General features: G+C 37.4%; 3 protein-coding genes across 7 annotated transcripts; 2 read left to right on the top strand and 1 right to left on the bottom strand.

Moving 5' to 3' along the window:
- Nucleotides 1–2,065: 2,065 nt before the first annotated feature.
- LOC113753177 (pentatricopeptide repeat-containing protein At3g02330, mitochondrial) lies at nucleotides 2,066–5,235 on the top strand. 2 transcript variants are annotated; one of them, XM_027297275.1, is made up of 2 exons: nucleotides 2,264–2,351; nucleotides 2,534–5,235. In XM_027297275.1, the coding sequence occupies exon 2, from the start codon at nucleotides 2,584–2,586 to the stop codon at nucleotides 4,738–4,740; it is 2,157 nt and encodes a 718-aa protein (XP_027153076.1). In that variant the 5' UTR covers nucleotides 2,264–2,351; nucleotides 2,534–2,583; the 3' UTR covers nucleotides 4,741–5,235. The 2 variants fall into 2 exon arrangements, with proteins under 2 accessions (XP_027153075.1, XP_027153076.1); XM_027297274.1 differs by having other exon boundaries at nucleotides 2,066–5,235.
- Nucleotides 5,065–10,291, bottom strand: LOC113753178 (WPP domain-interacting tail-anchored protein 1). Of its 4 annotated transcripts, none has more exons than XM_027297277.1 (6): nucleotides 10,169–10,291; nucleotides 9,744–9,831; nucleotides 8,779–9,355; nucleotides 6,854–7,935; nucleotides 6,092–6,289; nucleotides 5,065–5,603 (listed from the first exon to the last, which is right to left on the bottom strand). In XM_027297277.1, the coding sequence occupies exons 3-6, from the start codon at nucleotides 9,329–9,331 to the stop codon at nucleotides 5,409–5,411; spliced, it is 2,028 nt and encodes a 675-aa protein (XP_027153078.1). In that variant the 5' UTR covers nucleotides 9,332–9,355; nucleotides 9,744–9,831; nucleotides 10,169–10,291; the 3' UTR covers nucleotides 5,065–5,408. The 4 variants fall into 4 exon arrangements, with proteins under 4 accessions (XP_027153078.1, XP_027153079.1, XP_027153080.1 ...); XM_027297278.1 differs by lacking the exon at nucleotides 10,169–10,291 and adding an exon at nucleotides 10,010–10,146; XM_027297279.1 differs by lacking the exon at nucleotides 9,744–9,831.
- A 4,507-nt stretch (nucleotides 10,292–14,798) lies between these two features.
- On the top strand, nucleotides 14,799–19,390 carry LOC113751343 (amino acid transporter AVT6A). Its single transcript, XM_027295319.1, has 6 exons — nucleotides 14,799–15,115; nucleotides 15,666–16,172; nucleotides 16,323–16,475; nucleotides 16,926–17,129; nucleotides 17,559–18,024; nucleotides 18,834–19,390. The coding sequence occupies exons 2-6, from the start codon at nucleotides 15,743–15,745 to the stop codon at nucleotides 18,970–18,972; spliced, it is 1,392 nt and encodes a 463-aa protein (XP_027151120.1). The 5' UTR covers nucleotides 14,799–15,115; nucleotides 15,666–15,742; the 3' UTR covers nucleotides 18,973–19,390.
- The last annotated feature ends 169 nt before the right edge of the window (nucleotides 19,391–19,559 follow it).

The raw sequence follows: 19,559 nt of genomic DNA, 5'->3' as shown, positions 1-19,559 counted from the left end.
TGGCAATTTCTTCCAAGTTTCCTAGCAAAGAAGATGCAGATGACCCTTCAGGCCTTGACTTCTTTTCCGTTTGTTGTTCTTCGCCCGTTCCTCGAAGTTTCCTAGAAACCGACGCGATGACCCTTCTTTCGGTTCTTTAGCATTTGTCAAAAAGCTAGCGTGAAAAGTTTGCCCGATAGGAAATTCCTGTCCAAACGGCTGAGATTAGCTAGGAAAAACTTCCTTTTTTTTTTTTTTAATTTGTGGGGGGCCTAGCATTTTGTTTCCTACGATACTTGTTACTTTTGTGTATACACTGTGATGTTGCGTGGACATTACCGGGAAGGACGCGGAACGAACGAACGATTGATTTTATATAAAATGTAAAAGATGTATGCGTGTAATTCACTTTTATAAAACGTAAAAGATGTACGCGTGTATGCGCGTATGTAATTCGCTTTTTTTTTTTTGTTGTTCGTCCGGTATCCGAAGCTTTGCCCCGACTGATCCGGACCCGACCCGCGTCGCGTCGCGCACCTGGCTATGGTGGGTGAATCTCCCAATAGGGGTGTCTTATAATTCACTTTTAACAACGTGTAATTATATAATAAAATTTTATGAGTCTCGAACATAATATAAAAAATATAATATGACTTTTACTTCTTTGTTTTTTTACTAAATTTTGACTATAAACCTTAAGGAACGATTGATTCCTGCAACCATTCCTGTCCTTCTCTTACATGGGATAATGCCTGAGATTTAGAGACCCATAAACAAAAAAATTTTTTTTTTAAAAAAGAAAGAAAAAAGAAAAAGGAAGAGAGAGAGAATGTGAGAATCCTTTCAAGTTTCGACAAAACCACAAACAAATGCAAAGTAAATGTACATGTAGTAGGAGTATTGAAAAAAAAAAGAAAGCCAATAAGAAAGGATTAATTGTAAAATGTATCCTCCAGTACCTTTGGATTGTAATTTACACCTTGAACTATGAATGGTGATATATTTATCTATAAATTTTTAGCACTTTACGTCAATCTAGTAGACGTTAGTTAAGAAAAGTTCTGATGACAATTTTGTCCCAATATGAGTAATCAAAATTCCTAAAGTAATTTTCTTATCGTTTCACATTCTTTACCCCCTATAAATCTCACTTCACTCTCTAATTTTTTTTCTCTCAACAACTTAGTTTTTTTTTTTAAGTGTAAGTGAGAGATTTCGAATACCAAGTCTTTCACTTAGCTCTTTCTTATATCATCCAACCGATTCCTTCCTCCCCTTCGTCAACATAGTTTCCTTTAATTCCATCCTTTTAGCTAATTTTTTTGTTTTCAAGCAAACCCCCAAAACTCTTCTGTGTCTCCTTTCTTAATTAACCCACAAATCAATCATGGCTTTTTCAATCTCCCTTACCTATTGATTTTTAAATTCTCAAGCAAGCCCCAAAACTCTTCTCTTTCTCATTCTCGCTAAATCCAATAATCAACCATACTTCTTTTCAACCCCCCAATCACTTTTTCTTTCTACACCAATCTAAAAAACAGTACTAGTTTACCATCTTGATTTGTGCACACCATATGAACTGTGACAGTAGTTGTGCTTGTATTTTAGTTTTGGTTTCAATTATGATGAGTTTATCTTAATGGGGTTGATTTGGGTCTTTTAGTTTAATTAATTTGCTTTGGTTTTTTTAATTAATTAATTTGCTTTGAGTTAAGTGAAGGTTAACTATGATCAGTGGTTGTTGATAGGAATACTTAACTTGAGGAGAAGAACGAAAAATGAAATCCAACCTACAAGCTTTTAAAATTGCTTTTGTGGTTATGGTGGCAGTGTTAGCAAAAGTTGCGGTGGTTGCGGTAGTAAAAGGTTAAATTAGCGAACATACATTTTGCAGGGTTGTTGAAGTCCTTTCACTAATGCTCAACCCACCAAAACAAATATGATAATTGAGTATTATGTCAAAATTTCACAGATAAAGTTTTGGGTGCAAGTCACAAGCCAGCAATAGTTTAAGGGTGCATTTTGAAATAAACCCAAAAAGGCTATTGAAATTAACCGACAAGCGGTTTGAGGTCCCGGCGTCCCGCCAAGCATGCATCATGAATCCAACAGTTGATGGCTTCTCTAATATGCCGAACCCGACGATTTCTTGTCCCGACAAAGCCTTCATTCAGCAGTTATCTGGCCTTATATACCTTACCTATCTCTACAGTTTCAGCTGTAGCGCCCGCAAACTACTGGAAAACCTTTTCGCATATTTTTCAAGAATGCTCAAAAGAGAGAGCTTTAGACCCGGGAATGCAATCCCACGCCAGAATGTTAACTACTGGGTTCAAACCCTCAATTTTTGTCTCGAATTGTTTGATTCAAATGTATGTAAGATGCTCCTACTTAGACTATGCTAATAAAGTGTTTGATAATATGTCTCAAAGAGACACGGTTTCGTGGAATACAATGATTTTTGCTTATTGTTCAACCGATATTGCAATGGCTCAATCATTTTTTGGTTTGATGCCTGAGAGGGATGTTATTTCGTGGAACACTTTGATTTCAGGTTACCTGCAAAATGGGGATTACAGAAAAGCAGCCGAAATTTTTGTCGGGATGCAAAGGGAGAGCGTGGCTTCTGATGGAACCACTTTTGCTGTGGTTCTAAAGGCTTGTTCCGGTTTGGAGGATTATGAGTTGGGAATTCAGGTACACAGCGTTGTAGTTAAGGTGGGGTTTGACCATGATGTGGTAACCGGTAGTGCACTTGTAGATATGTATGGGAAATGTAAAACATTAGATGAGTGCTTTCAGTTTTTTGGAGAACTTCCAAATAAGAATTGGGTTTCATGGAGCGCTGCAATTGCGGGCTGCGTTCAAAATGATGAGCTTGTTGGTGGATTAAAATTGTTCAGGCGGATGCAAAGAGAGGGAGTTGGGGTGAGTCAATCGACTTATGCTAGTGTTTTCCGGTCATGTGCTGCACTATCTGAGGTGCAATTGGGATCTCAATTGCATGGTCATGCAATCAAGAATAATTTTGGATACGATGTCATAGTTGGAACTGCCACTTTGGATATGTATGCAAAGTGTGGTAATTTGTATTATGCTAAGCAGATATTTGACTTGTTGCCCAACCGCAGTATGCAATCTCATAATGCTATTATTGTTGGCTATGCTCGAGGTGATTGTGGATATGAAGCTCTAAACGTTCTTAAGCTTTTATTAAAGTCCAACCTTGGTTTCAATGAAATAAGCTTATCTGGTCCATTTAGTGCTTGTGCAGTGATCAAAGGATTAAAAGAGGGAACTCAAGTACATGCATTAGCTACCAAGAGTCCTTTCTCGTCTGATGTTTGTGTGGCAAATGCCATACTTGACATGTATGGAAAATGTGGAGCATTGGTTGAAGCTCGTTGCACATTTGATGAAATGGAAGTAAGGGATGCTGTCTCTTGGAATGCAGTCATTGCAGCTTACGAGCAGAATAGGAATGAAGAGGAAACCGTACTGCTATTTGTTTCAATGCTTAAGCATGGCATGGAACCTGATGAATTTACTTTTGGTAGTGTACTAAAAGCATGTGCAGGTCAGCAAGCTCTTAATCACGGGATGGAGATTCACAGCTTGATCATTAAATCTGGGATGGGGCTTGAATCATTTATTGGAAGTGCTCTTGTGGATATGTATTGTAAGTGTGGAAAGGTAGGAGAAGCTGAGAAGCTTCATGGCACAATGGATGAACAAACAATTGTTTCATGGAATGCAATCATTTCTGGTTTCTCATCACATGAACAAAGTGAGGAAGCTCAGAAGTTCTTTTCTGTGATGTTAGAAATGGGAGCTAAACCTGATAATTTCACCTATGCAACTGTTCTTGACGCTTGTGCTAATCTGGCAACTGTTGAGCTTGGAAAGCAAATCCATGCTCAGATAATCAAGCAAGAGTTGCAGACAGATGTGTTCATAACTAGCACTCTAGTCGACATGTACTCCAAGTGTGGGAACTTGCAGGATTGCAGGTTGGTATTTGAAAAAGCAACAAACTGTGATTTTGTGACATGGAACGCCATCGTTTGTGGCTATGCTCAGCATGGTCTTGGAGAAGAGGCTTTGGAGATCTTTAAAAAAATGCAACTCAAGGATGTAAAACCTAATCATGCGACCTTTGTGGCAGTTCTCCGAGCTTGTGCACATATAGGTCTTGTTGAGGAAGGGTTGCATTACTTCAAGTCCATGCAGGTTGATTATGGGTTAGATCCGCAGTTGGATCATTATTCTTGTATGGTGGATATACTAGGCAGGTCAAACCGAGTCGCTGAAGCCCTGAAGCTTATTCAAGAAATGCCTTTCGAGGCTGATGATGTAATTTGGAGGACACTTCTCAGCATATGCAAGATGAAAGGGAATGTAGAGGTGGCAGAGAAAGCAGCAGCTTCTCTTCTGCAATTGGATCCTCAAGATTCCAGCACCTGTGTTCTCTTATCAAATATCTATGCTGATGCTGGAATGTGGGAAGAGGTTTCCAGGCTAAGGAAAGTGATGAGGCACGGTCACTTCAAAAAAGAGCCAGGTTGCAGCTGGATAGAGGTCAAGTCCGAGGTACATATGTTTCTTGTTGGAGACAAAGCCCATCCAAGATGTGCAGAGATATATAACAGCTTGACGGTTCTAATAGACGAAATGAAGTGGGCTGGTTATGTTTCTGACGGTGATGGAATGGAGGATGACTACGTGGCATGTTGTCATGCAAGTACATTCTCCAGCCTCTAAAAAAGGGTGAAAGCCTGGTGACAACTGAGTAAAGACGTCCAAAATCATGCTTTGAATTGTATCATCAACCGCTGTTATCACAAAATTGTTCTCCCCTCTCTACCAGCGTCTCTCTTTTCGATTGCTATCCCTCTCAAATCCAAATGACTGTACATGCCTGACCATTGTTCTCTCTTCATTGAAGGGGCGCTAGTGTCCCATCCACAAAAACTGATATATGCACGATAGAAAGTTGCAGCGAATGCAGAACAGGAGGAATTTGCGCTGGTGTGCTAGCTTCCATACAGGTTTTGTTTGAATGGAAATGAAAAATGAGAAAGGAGCTAATAAAAAATGGCTTGACCGACTCAGCTTCTTAAAACTTATATACGCGATGGCAACAAAACTTCCTACCTCGTGGCTAAGTAGTTCATGCTTTTTCTCTTCCTCGCTCAAGCTACTTAGTAGGTGAGCATAATACTACAGTTCAAGTTACTTCTGAGCAAAAGAGGAAGATAACAAAACACCATAAAAGGAACATCACCACATCATTTAAGCACTCCTAACCATGAAAACAACGTCCTCTACGTAGCTAATAGGCAAAATGCGCAAGATAGCTATGATGCGGCCAAAATTTCTTCCCAGTATGGCTGGCACAAGGATATCGGATGAGGTCCGGTTTACCGACTTCACAAACAGTCACTGTGATGCTGAAAAAGGGCAGCTATTAGAGTTGCAATCACCAACACAAAAACTGCCACCAGGACATACTTGGATTTAAGTTGACTTGTATCTATATTCCTCACAGAGTCGAGCTCGGATGTTTCTTTGGCTACTCTGACCCCAGCCGTGCCCATGGGCTCGTCTTTATTTGCATTGTCAAGCTGAAAATAAACGCAAGCAGAGGCATTAGAGTATACCTCCAGAGTTTTTTTTTTTTTTTTAAATAAAGCAGTACTTCTAGAGTTCATGTAACATCTATTGCTGAGAGGTATCCAGTAGACTATACACCCCGAATACTTAAAAAAAAAAAAAAAAAGATTCCGAAAATCAGAAAGCATCTGAAGCAGGTTAAGGAAGCAAAAAAACAACACAACTCCAAAAATCAGAATCAAGGGGCAGAGAATTGTTTGACTCGCTTAAAAGGTCAGCAATAAGCCATATTCTTGATAGTATTGATTGATGAAGCACAAAAAGCAAAGTTCAAAAGACAAAATCGTTGCAGCAGTTGTTCAGACAGTTATGGCAGTACAAAATCCTCATAAATAACAATCCTCTCCTTGAGCTGACTATGAGAAACTAAGGTGCATTCCGCTTTCAAATTTCGCCCATCAAATGCAACAAGGTACAGTGTAAAGAATAAAAAACCAACCTCATGACTGGTATTTGAGGGTCCAGTTGCGTCACTGTTAGTTTCCTTTAAAGAAGTTCCACTTGATAAGTCATTCCTTGAAACTGGAAAACTTTTGTTACCATCTTCAATGTCTTTCCTTGCACTTATAGAATGACCCTTGCTCATGTGCTGTAGACGCTTTAAAAGAAACTTTTTCTCCTTCGTTAGCAAAGATATCTGCATGCAGGTCATGAACAAATTGAAATATCAAAAAAACAGACAAAGCACTATAGATCACACTATAGTTTTCTGCAAATATTTCCTTGACATAAAATCTTCATTGAGCAAATAGACAGTTCCTGGTCTAAAAACGTGATTTTGCTTAGTTGTTCACCCAGGCATTACCAATATTAAAACCAGACCCTTCTAAAAAGATTACTAAAGATCAAGACCAGCAGAACTGACAATTAAATGAATACGAGGGAATCACAGTACAAAGGATCTCAGTTTATTTAGCCTTATAAAGAGTACTAAAGATCAAGACTAGCAAAACTGAAAATTAAAATGAACACAAGCAAAGAAAGTCAGAAAGATTGAGAAATAGAACCATCTGATTTAATTTGTTCTCAATAGCCATGAGGTGATCATCTAGTGGAAGCATGTTGAATTAAGAACAGACAGTAAACGTCTTTATTATGGGCGTTTTACCAAAGGACCTCAGCTTATTTAGCCTAAAGTTCAGTCAGTTATCTATTAATTCAAAGTAATGAACTTTTGAAGGTATATAAAAAAAATTAAAACCTGCTTATGCAGCCGTTCTCTTTCCAGAGCCAACTTCATGATAAGATCTGTTATCAACTTAGTACGGATACCAATATCCTTTGCAGTTGCTCTCTTTGTCTCCTCAGCTTGATGTAGTGATGCATCCAAGCACTCCATTCTGTTCCTTAGAAACTTTATCTCGTCATTTAGATCTGAGTTGGTTTCTGACAATATTATACACTTTTCTTCAGCACTCTCAGTCCGACTTTCAGCTTTTGAGACTTTAGATTTGAGATCTTCTATCAAATCTTCCATATCCTTGATCGTCGAATATAACATGCTTTGCTTCTCCTGACTTGCTTCAGCAGATGCAACTGCATGTTGTAGCTGAACATCAGTCTCTCTCAATTGCCTTTCAAGTAGATTTACTGTCTCCAAAGTACTACTATTACTATCTTTTTTAAGTTCCATATTGGTATGCCTTAGCAATTTGCTTTCAGCTTCTGCACCATCAGCCCTTTTTTCTGCTTCGGAAACCTTTTCTTTCAAATGACAGACAAGCTCTTCCAGTTCATGAATTTTAGAGAGTGATTCCCTTTGTTTTTCTGCAGAACCCTTCAAATTAAAGAGCTGCAATTCAGATTCCTTCACTTGTTTCTCAGTTGAAGTCAACTTAGCCACAAGTTCTGCATTCATGCCCTCAGATTTCCGTAGAGCAACATTGTTCATTGTCAACTGTTTACTTAACTCCTGACACTGAGATCTCAACCCTGCTTCTCTCTGGACACTAACATTTAGATTAAACTTTACTATCTGGAGTTGACTCGTGAAATCTTTTGACGTCCACAAAAGGACCTCAGCAGAATTTTCTGCCTCAAACAACTTTTCCCAAGCAACCTCATTTTCTTCTTCCATATAAAAAATGTCTTGTTGCAGCTTAAGTTTCAAAATTTCCTCACTTTGTCTCAAGTCAGTTAGCTTCTTCTCAAGATCCAGTTCCCTTGCCAAAGACTTTTCAAACATTCTCAAGATATGCCTCTGCTGTTCAGCAGTCTGCATCTTTATCTTTGAGTTCAAATCTGAAGAATAACCATTTCCGACAGAGTCGATGTCCTTGTCACCTTTTAGTGCAAAAAGAAAGATTATTATTTTAGAACAATTAGTTCTCAGAACAGGATAGTTAGCCTAATGTGGTAAATGAGGAATTCATCTATAATTACTTTATGCATGCAGTAACTAAGTAAAATAGTGCTACAGACATCTCACCTTCACCCATACAGGATTACTAAAACAAGTACAAAAGAAACATGGACAGATAGTTCCCATAATTCTCTACCTAAGACCAACAAAGAAAATTGAGACTTGTTGCAGTGGAAAACAAACTAATTAGCAAACCTCCTGCTACTTTGAGATTAAGCTAGGATGTCACCTTGTACTAAATGCAAGAGGACTCTATACGTACATCAGACCTGTAATCCCTCGTGCCAAAAACAGGCAACTCTCTTCGAGAACTGATGCTTGCCCCTTACACATAATTATTTATTTCCTTCCTCTTTCCCTCTCTCTGAAATCATATTTTGCTAAAGACATCACTGAACAGTGAACATGCCATATTACGTCACATATTCACAGACGATGCAATTTATGGGACGCAATTCTAAGAAACAAACCTCCTTTGAATTCCCTTAATTACTGAAGTATTAAAAACGTTCTGGATCCCCTAAGCAGCATGGCATGTCAACCAATATTTTTCCCTACACAGTGCATAAGGGTCCTGTCCACAGAGCCTGGGCAGCACTGGTACACACCATTACCATCCAAAGCAGAGATGACTTTACTGTGTATCTAAGAAATTGCACTCCCAAGGCACAAAAGTGCAACCTTGCTGTGCCAACCAACCACCATCCCCCCCCCCTCCCGGGTGGTAAATAAACAATTTAAATATGAAAAGATTAAATATTTACCTTCAGAACAAGTTAACAATGTCCTTTGGAAGTTGTTGGATTGCACCCTCATTTCTGAAACCTGCTCCAATGACTGGTCAAAAGATTTTACACAGTCCGTTAACTTTTCTTGCATGTACTCGAAAGCTTCCCCATAATGCTTTGATGAAATAGTCATTTCGCGAGCATTATCAATTTCCACTCGGAGAGTTACTATAAAATTATCTAGGTCTTTCACCTCTGACTCCAAAATTCCAGATAAAAGATCAAATTCAAGGGCCTTCTTGGCAGAATCACCAATTGTGCTCTCCTTCTCCGAAACAAAAGCTTCAAAATCACTTTCCCTTGCTCCCACGTGCATTACAAGTATATCCAAATTTAGGAGTTTCTCAGAGAAACATGCTAAATCCAACTCAACCTTTGTCAAAAGTTCCCCAACGTTCTCCAGTTCTCGCATAATGTCTCCACTGGAGGACATAACTTCAAGAGAATCTATATAATTTGATTCCACCTCCAATTCACCAGCATGAACTTCTTCAGAAACAGATGCAGTGTTGAGGACCTCCGAATCCATTTTACTAATAACCAGATTCAATAGCTGAAAAGCAAATAGATGCATATATCAATCAACAACTGTTTCCTTAGGCATAACTAAGAAATCTACAACATAGTACTTTCCAACTCAAGAACTTCACAAAATCATTTCTCCTTTTTCAAAACCTTTAATATATCAGAACTTAAAATATTAGAGCCAAAGATTATAACATCAACTAGCAATGTTATAAAATCAATGTCAACCTCTATAGTTCTTTTAATTTAGCATAAGAATAGCAATACTATTGAAAAAACCCACATGAACAGGATTCAATTATGGATGCCAAATGATGTATTACCAGCATTCTCTTTCAGTGGATTTGCTCCCCTAAGCCCAGAGAATTTCTAAACTGACAACGCAGACCCATTTAAAGGTTATACTAAAGACCCACCTTAACAGCTGCTGTGCATCAGAGGAACTTTTTATTTCCCAACAAAATTGCTTGTCATCTCCTATTTCACTTTATCATCTTAGAGAATCTGCAGAAGTTTTGGTACAGTTGCAGGAAATCATTCAATAAAAAGAAAACCAAGTTAGAGAGAGAGAGAGAGAGAGAGAGAGGCCCAAATCACTTTAATGGGTCAAAACCATCAAATCCCAATCACACTCTTCCCCGAGAGAAACCCATGTATATAATCAACAAAAAATTTTACATACCCACTGTAGAAGATCTCATATGCAATTTAAAAGAGGTGTAAATTGCTACTCAGATAGATTAAAAAAGAAAGTACTCGACGTGCAGCTGGAGAAGTTAGAGAATAGAAATAATTGGACAAAGAAGGAAACTGAAATAGGGGTTTTGGAGAAAAAATGCACCTTTGAGAAATTAGCGGGGGAGGCACTAAACGCGAAGTTGTTTTCATGTAAAAATAAGAACCAACTAAACTTCCCACAAGAATCGATCACCTTCTTCTTCTTCTTTCTCCTCTCTCTCTCTCTCTGCTTTCTAGTACGGAGTGAAATGAAGTGAATCATCATCGTACATTATACCCGCGATCAACACTTGTTGGGCTGTTGGCAGTCACATGACTTTGAGCCATCTATCATGGGCCGATTGTGACCGTTTCAGACTTGGGTAAAAAACTTTTCATTCAATCTTTTGCAAGCGTGTCATCTGGAATTTTGGGCCTCTGACCGAAACCTTTGTGAACTCTTACAGGCCCAAAGATTGCCATAACAGCAAAAATATTTTCCTGGAATTTTTGGACGAATTTGATTCATTGAATAGTGTATTATTCAATAGAAAACATCTTTAACTATTTGTCATTGGCAGATTTTTTTATTTATTTATATTAATCTTTGCATGAATGACTTCAATAACTATTTTAATGACGTTATTTATGCCCTTGCAAGTATTATTCCAAAGCAAACGAGTGGTCTGGAATTGGATGCTACGCAGCATGTGTAATTGCCAAAATCCATGTTAAATATTTTATTCAGACACCTAATTTTTGTTAGAAAAAAATCCAACCAAAGAGGGGAATGAATTATGAAACATTTGGCCGGCAAAATTTTGTTTGTTATGTGTTCCTTTCAAACCCTTTTTTGTGGGCCTTTTTGGGGGGGCCCATTCAGACCGCCCTTTCCTCGCAAGTGGCCAGTGTGATTCGATTTGTGAACACAAAATTATATTGCTGGATGGTAGACAAAATTGAGTGAGGATTGATGGCTGCGAAAATTAAGTCTTTACCACACGATTGGTGGGTTATCACACGATTAGCCTAAATTATTCTAGTACAAGAAGATTGAGGTGGTCCACCAGGCTCGTTTCTTCCCACCTCGCCGTCAGCACGTCCCCTCGTACCTTTCCTTGTTACTGATTATAATCATCGACTCCATTAACAAAAATGTGAGAAACAAGTTGAATATACCATATTACAAACAAAAATGTAATTAGAATTCGTGTTCTAAGTGGGGTTGGATTTGGTGGTAATACGGAAGGGTTAGATTTGATGGTATGATAGGAGAGATTCTAAGTAAGAAATCTTGGATTCGAAACTACCCATATTTATGACATAACAAAGAAGAATTTTTGTAAGACATTAGCTATTCAAACACAGCTAAAACATGAACATTAGTTAGTAGATGAAGACAGATTTTTGGAACATAAAAGAGCCCCCTTGCTGCGGCAGCAGAGATGCTTGAGTTCTGAATCATGTAGGTCTGTCTAGGGTTGTAAACTCGACTCGAGTTCGAATATGTAGCAGCAAGACTTGAAAACTCGTTGATTTTTATTGAGTTTTTTAAATTTAATTTTTTGATATATTATTATTATGAAATTATCTTTGTGCCCCACAAGAGTGGCTGAATTTACAAAATATTTTAGGTTGTATGAAATTTTTTGAATTTTCGCTCAAAAATTGTCAAAAAAAAAAAATGAATTCCCCAAATCATCCTAACTCGTGGTCGAAAAAGCTCGCTTTGACTCGAATCCATGCGAGTTGAGTTTGAGTACTATGAGCATTGCATCAAACTCGAGGTCAAACTCCAATAATGTTATTCACTCGAAATCGAGACAGAGCTAGCTTGAGTACCCCTCCTACAAGTTGAGTTGAGCTCGATTCAACTCGATTACATCCCTGGATCTATCTCAATTAAAGGCTAAAATGCTCAATTATCCAAGCTGACATTTAGTTGAAAGTTACTCATCTCTGGTTTTACGTAAACTGGCCTTTGAATTTGTCAAAACTTTCAAATTTCAAGCAATCCAACTTCGACAATTATTAACCCAACTGAGTCTAATCTATTCTGCTGTCCATTTCTATTGCACTCCCGTTTCCAACCAGGCAGAGTCAATGGTTGAATTCTACTGTGAAAGGACACAATTCCAACCACACATGCTATATATATATATATATGTACGTCACCAAAATGGGTCCTCTTTTGCCGGTTTCCCCGCGTCCGTAGACGTGATGGCCCATGAAAGCGGCCTCAGTCTCAGTCGCCATATCAGCCTCATTCTCCATTTTCCAGCTCATGTTCCCTCGTCCCCGCATTACCCCTCCATCCTTCTGCTTTTATATTATAGTACAGTAGATTAACAGCAACACGTTTGTAGTTTTATCACTTTTATGTTGGCCGGCTAATTTTCTACTTCTATTTGTGAGGCGCAGGTAAATTCACCATTAATAAATCAACCACTAAATTTGCTCCCCTAGATTTCTTCCTCCTAACTACTACAGATGTCATTATGGTAACCCCAAGTTTATGTTAAACTAATAGTACAATGCTATTTTGGCATGTTTCATCTATTGGATTAATGTGATTGTGGAAATCCAATGGATTAATGTGATTGTGGAAATCCAATCATGTTGATAATTAATTATTTGTCATAACTCGAAAGTACCGCCCACCTGCTTGATTATATCTTCTCAAGTTCTAAGAGCCCTACCACTCAATTTCTGTCCCCGTTAATAATGCGCCTCGTGCTTTGGGAGGATGCTACTTGCACATGTTCGTTCTAAGCAAAATGGTATTGAGTAATTATAAAAAAAACGCGCCTCTCACGTTTGTTTGGATAGACTTGATTTCAAATAAAAAAATTTACTTCACAAATTTCAACCATCTTTTTATCTTTTCAATCACCTTTTTATCTCATATACATCACATCACAAAAAAGTGCTATAGTAATTATCTCAAATAAACTCTTATCCAAACAAACTCGATTTTCTAAGTTAAATCCTAATAGAAAATAAACAGAGATATATCTCACCTCAATGTGATATATATATATATATATATTCTAAAGCATAATACGGTTAAAGTAATTTAGCATGGGTCAATGACGTATCCAAGATTTTAATTTAGTGGGGGGTGAATCATCAATGATATGATATCAAAAGGAAAAAAAAATCTACGGCAAATACAACATACTAAATGTAAAATGAAAGTTTAATAAGCTATGATTAGAAATAAGAAATTTTCAAAAGATAAAGACAGAGCATAAGAAAAATGTGAGAATTAAACTCTATACCCTTCTATTTACTGTTCTCGTTTTTTTTTTCTTCTATGTAACATGTACGGTGTTGCTTTAATTACTATTTTAAAGTTGTAGTAATAAAAGAAAGTAGGAGTTAATTTGTCATAAGAAATTTAGGCCTTGTTCGGAAAGAAAAATTGCTATGTTTTTCAGGAACTCATTTTCCAATCAACTTTTTACCTCACATATATCAAATTACTACAGTAATTTTGCTATAAAAAATTTTAGAAAAATACATTCCAAACAAGGTACTAATTGTATAGTAAAATAGATACGAATGCTATTAGTTTTTTTTTGTCAACCCAGAGAGTATCCCAGTTTTACTAGACTAATTTCCCTGGACCTGGAGTACCTCGCCCCCAAGAGCACCCAAGAGGCGATATGTGAAGCAAGACTCTAACCGCTATTAGTTGAGTACTGCCTTTGTGGCGAAATTTCTACTGCGACCAAAGTGCGATTGAACCCATTTTGTACTACTAGTACTCCCTTCGTTCCACTTTGATAGTCCTGTTTTTCTTTTTCGTTTGTCCCAAATTGTAGTTCAATTTCCAATTGAAGAATGTAATTGTATTTTAATTTTTCTAAAATACTCTTATTCAATGTAAGTTGTTGTTACTATAAACCTACCTCATTTAATGAGAGTTGATTCTTTTTTTATCATCAATTCAAGTTCCCATAAAGTTATACTCTAATTAATGTGAGGGTATTTTAGGAAAATAGCTACCTAAATTGATTGCTCAAACAAAGTTAACTACTTTTTCTTAAATTGTGTGAAAAAATAACCAGGACTATCAAAGTGGGACGGAGGGAGTAATTATTAGTACTATCATGCTGGTGGAATGTGCTTAAATGAGATTACCCCTTTTTTTTTTTTTTTGTCTTTTTGAGAGTAAATACCGCACAAGGAACTAAGACCACACGCCTGTGCCAGATCAGAAAATATCAGGACACTGAAAAAAAACCAATCATTGGACCTCAAATCATCAAATAAATAACAGTGTCACATCATGGTTAATTGCATGCATCCAAAAATAAAAGGAAGATGAGTTCGTAGAACCTTTAAAAAGAATGCTGCTCTGACTGACCTGGAAGGTCTCGTACTTCACCTACCAATCCCTGAAAGATCCATATCCTTCATTTGGGATTTTGTCTTCATCATCAATTACTAACATCCAAGAAGACAAGGAAGGAGGAGGAGGAGGACTAGAACCAATTGATAACAAGAGAGGACCTGTCAAGTTTCAATCACTCGTCCTCTTTCTTCTTCTGTAATTAAATTTGCACAGAGGGAAAAAAAAATCCCAAATGGTCATTTCTCAATTCCACAGTATCTTTTTTTCCCGATCAATAAATTCTTTTGTACGTTGTACCCACCAATAAAAAAAAGCTACTGTACGTATAGCAATTAATAACAGCTCTCCATTTTTAGAGGTCTCTTTTTCTTCTTCTGAATTTTGGGGTCAGCGTCATTAACAGTGCACAGATATGTATAGTAAATGGGAGGTTGCGTGAGGCTGTATCTTTCTCTCTCTTTTCCGTCTCCTTAATATATTGGTCACATGGTCATTCATCCAAAGGGTAGATAGAATTTGTGTTCATATTTGTTCTTCTGGGTCTTTGATATTTTTTTCCAAAGTTTTGATTTTTATTTGCCACGACTCTAGTATAGACCGTTTGAAACAATTTAGCCCCCAATATTTCCATTGATTTTTCAACCCCATAACATTGAGCCCTTAATTTTTTACTCATAGTTGGTGGATTTAGAGCCGAATTGTAAATATCAGGTAAAATTACGATCTTGGTTATTTGGATTAAGTTCAGCGGCCGGGTCTGTGGAATTATCTTTATGAAAGTTTGAGCTTTTTGTTGCATGCACTGATCACCTTCTTGATTTCTGAAAAAGCTGATTTTCTGCAGAATTGGTTACCTTGAATTAGCTTAACATAACTCAAGTGCTTCAGGCTTCCGAGTTGGAAGTCCCCTGATCCTGTGGGATGTTTGTTTCAACTTTACTGATTGAGCTTCCCTTTTAAATTAAAGTTGTTTTTTTGAGGTGAACTGGGATATCTACTACCTTTGTTGTTTGTCTACTAAGAGTTTGGGTTGTCTATGATTTTACTACGTGCATCTCTTCTGCAACTGCAATCCTCACTAAGGATTTCTTCTTTCAGTATGAAAACATTATCTTTAGTTTGTAAATCTTTAGTCGGTAAATCTTTAGTTTGTATTCGTTCTCAGATCTTCAACTCAATCGAAGTGGAATATATCGTTTGCTGCACTTCATTCTAAGACTTCCGAGTTCCAAGCTAACTTTTTTGAGCTTTCCTGACACAGGTGATTTTTGTATAGGAGCTAGCTAGCAGATTGAAACATATTTTGAATCACATACTGAAGAGTCTAAGAATTCAGTGATGACGATTGGAAGCATTAAACCAACTAAAGAAAAGAAGTCAAGAAAGAGCAAAAAATCTGTGGTGAATGAGAAATCCCCTCTGTTGCCCACGAACCATGAGGAAGATGGTGGCTATGATGAATTCGATGGGGCTTCTTTTAGTGGGGCTGTATTTAATTTGTCAACCACTATTATTGGTGCTGGAATCATGTCCTTGCCGGCTACCATGAAAGTCTTGGGTCTTATTCTTGGGATTGCGGTTATCATATTTATGGCGTTCTTGACAGAAGCTTCAATTGAGTTATTACTAAGGTTTAGTAGGGCCGCTAAATCAGCTTCTTATGGGGGCCTTATGGGGGATACTTTTGGAAAGTATGGTCGCATCTTGCTGCAAATATGTATTTTGGTTAATAATGTTGGCGTGCTCATTGTGTACATGATCATCATTGGTACGTCTGATTTCTGAATTAATAATCTGCTGCATTGAATTGTATTTGAATGTATTAAGATTTCGACTTTCTTTAAGGTTGTCATTTGTATTGTAATGTTATTCGCTGATAATCTGTTTGCCTAAGCTTCCTACTTTTGTTGTTATATAGGTGATGTGCTTTCTGGTTCAACATCTGCTGGAATTCACCATCCTGGTGTCCTGGAAGGGTGGTTTGGAGCACACTGGTGGAATGGAAGATTTTTTGTTCTTCTGGTAACTGCCCTTGCCATATTTGCACCATTGGCAAGTTTGAAGCGTATAGGTAAAGTCCTTCTCACTAATGTGTGGAATTCATATGTCAGATACCGCAGAGATTCTGTTTGTTATCTGTCTCAAGCATGCCATTTTGTTTTTAAGTTAAATTGTCTCTAAGGTCTTCCGCAATTTATTTTCTCCTTGAACTAAGCTATCTAGAGATCAATTCTGGCTTCTTCTTGTAAAAATTGGATTTGCTCATGAGAAAGCAAAATCAAAGTGTGGCAGATGTTGCAACCATTTTTTGTGGCATTCACCCTACTATCGCTAAATCAATGACCTAAGGGAATCAAGATGCTGTCTTTTGTTTGAGCTTTGTACTGAATCTTAATTGAAGCTCTCATGCATGTCATTGAAGATTTGGACTAATGAGCTCTCAAATTTTCTCCTAGATTACAGTTTTTTAAAATTGAATCTAAAATGTGGAATCTCTGACAACTTCGTCTTCTGTTTGCAGATTCATTGAAATTTACGTCTGCATTATCTGTTGGACTAGCTGTGGTTTTCCTTGTTATTACTGTGGGAATTACTGTTTTCAAATTGATCAGTGGAACCATTTCGATGCCTAGACTGCTTCCTGATGTTTATGATCTGACATCATTCTTTAAGCTCTTTACCGTGGTTCCTGTTTTTGTTACGGCCTACATCTGCCACTACAATGGTATGAATAACTGATCCTTGGACTTGTTTCTTGCTGTGGTGATGTTAGTTAAATGAGTGGGGAGAAACACTAATAAAAAGGCAGGAAATGAAATTCATGTAGGTCACAAAAGTGATTGGTCAGATTTATGTAAGATGGCATCCAAATTTATCTAACCTTGGCTGGACAAGTTGTTTTGTTGCAGTTAATTATTCTTTCCTCTGAGCCTTTTATAATTGTGCAATTTTTTTTTTTTTTACCGCTTATTTGTAATTGGAGTCTAGATAGAGGCAAAACGGTGATAAGAAAAGGAAAATAGTAAAACTAAACAATTGGATTTAGGTCCAAATTAACATCTGCACTTACTCAGTCCAATATTGCAAGCTTTTTCTCCAGAAAATACATCCTAAATCTATGAAGCAGCATTTCTGATATCTAAAATTATTGCAGTTCACTCGATAGACAACGAACTTGAGGACAACACCCGGATAAAAGCAGTTGTACGAACTTCTCTTACTCTCTGCTCATCTGTATATGCAATGACGAGCCTCTTTGGATTCCTACTATTTGGCCAAGCAACTCTCGATGATGTACTTTCCAACTTTGATTCCAATCTTGGAATCCCTTATGGTTCCCTGCTTAATGATGCTGTTCGCATTAGCTATGCTGCCCACTTAATGCTTGTCTTTCCTATTGTTTTCTATCCTTTACGGTTGAACTTGGATGGCCTCCTGTTTCCATCTGCGAGGCCATTAACTTCAGACAATCTTAGATTTGCACTAATCAGCATGAGTCTCATCGGTCTCACCTTTGTGGGTGCAAATTTCATACCCAGCATTTGGGATGCTTTCCAGTTCACCGGAGCGACTGCTGCTGTTTGCATTGGATTCATATTTCCTGCTGCTGTTACTCTCAGGTTAGTTAGCTAAATGTCATGGAATCAACAGCCACTCATATGCTTTAAAACATTCTGGTATTTTTTGCAAATTTTCTAACTTCCAGGTTATGTTGAATAGTTAAGAGGAAACATCTGAAACTTTTTAATATACTCCCTCCATCCCACTTTGATAGTCTTGTTCCTTTTTCATCCATCCCAAATTATAGTCCACTTTCCAATTGAAGAATATAATTAACTTTTAATTTTTCTAAAATACTCTTATTTAATGTACTTTGTTAACTAACCTATCTTATTTAATATAGTTAAATTTGCCAAAAAGCATTGGCATATCAAAAGCCAAATTTTGATTCATGCCTTGAATGGTGCAACTTTCCATCAATATTGTTGTTGTAATTAATGTAAAAGTATAATGATTTTACTCATACCCCTAATACTCTCAAGACACTTATGGCGGTAATTGTTGTAATTAATGTAAGGGTATTTTAGGAAAATAGTAGATTAGATTTACTCTTCCAACAAAGTTAAGTAACTTTTCTTAAATTGTGTGAGAAAGAAACCAAGACTTTCAATTTTCACCAAATGTTTTGCTCTTGATACCAACAACCTTCTTTTTTCCAAGTGGGGAAGAGGGGGATTTAGGAATTGAATCTAGAATTCCTGGAGCCTCAACCTCACATGGGAGAAGGTTTTGTATTCAAGAATGAGAGCCATAGTTCCACTGAGAAGATTATCCATCATCCTCAAGTTTCGTTACAGGTACGTGATTAGCTTTGGCTCAAAATTTCATCTTGTACATATATTAATTACTCTCTTTTCTTGTTTTCCAGGGATAGACACGGAATAGCCACAAAGAAAGACAAGATCTTGTGTATATTCATGATTGTAGTTGCTGTATTCTCTAACCTGGTGGCCATATATAGCGATGCTTACTCATTGTTCAAGAAAAATGCATCACCCAGGGGGTGATGTCTCCCTTTACTTTGTGCTGAAATGAATGTGGCAGTCCTGGCTACATGCACCATCTTAAAGGTTCCCAAAATGTGGGATCACATGTTGCCGAATGGGGAAGAGTTCGGGTCTTGTAGGATATCTGCCCCATAAAACTTTTAATAGAAGCGCTCTGCTCAATTTATTGTTGAGGTAATTCGTTTGATATGTATACAAATGTATGTGGAACCTGGCTTTGTAATTTGCTTCGATGGGCATTGTTGTTTTCAACTGTCCAAATTGGATTTCTGTTTGGTGGAAGAAGTTGCAGAAACACAGGATCAAGCTTGTTCATATTTCTTGTATCTATTGGTTTGCCAGTATATTATTCCTTGTAAGAATCTTGTGTGATGATTCTGGTTATGGCCCTTTTTCATGGAATGTCGTGATTATCAAATACTAGTTAAATACAACCGTTTGTTGTGCTTCCTCCTACGAGAAAATCCAGTTTATATGAAGAAGAGAAAATTCGAGTTCACCCGTACAAAGAAAGAATTTGGATTTGCTGCAAGTAGGCTACAGGCTATTTCCAGGGCATGTTACAAACATTTTTAATGATCTCTAAA

Source organism: Coffea eugenioides, chromosome 11 (assembly GCF_003713205.1).
Source record: "Coffea eugenioides isolate CCC68of chromosome 11, Ceug_1.0, whole genome shotgun sequence".
In the NCBI taxonomy this organism is placed as follows: Eukaryota; Viridiplantae; Streptophyta; class Magnoliopsida; order Gentianales; family Rubiaceae; genus Coffea; species Coffea eugenioides.
Note: the sequence above shows the minus strand (reverse complement) of the source record. Positions and strands in the feature narration are given on the sequence as shown.

Bases quoted from the DNA above. Each gene is read 5' to 3' on its own strand.
- LOC113751343 (XM_027295319.1), top strand. From the start codon at position 15,743: ATGACGATTGGAAGCATTAAACCAACTAAAGAAAAGAAGTCAAGAAAG. The intron at 16,173-16,322 runs GTACGTCTGATT...GTTGTTATATAG, and splicing joins TGTGTACATGATCATCATTG to GTGATGTGCTTTCTGGTTCA. The intron at 17,130-17,558 runs GTATGAATAACT...AAATTATTGCAG, and splicing joins CTACATCTGCCACTACAATG to TTCACTCGATAGACAACGAA.
- LOC113753178 (XM_027297276.1), bottom strand. The intron at 7,936-8,778 runs GTAAATATTTAA...TTGCACTAAAAG, and splicing joins ATTGTTAACTTGTTCTGAAG to GTGACAAGGACATCGACTCT. The intron at 5,604-6,091 runs GTTGGTTTTTTA...GTTTATTTTCAG, and splicing joins CCTCAAATACCAGTCATGAG to CTTGACAATGCAAATAAAGA.
- LOC113753177 (XM_027297274.1), top strand. From the start codon at position 2,095: ATGGCTTCTCTAATATGCCGAACCCGACGATTTCTTGTCCCGACAAAG.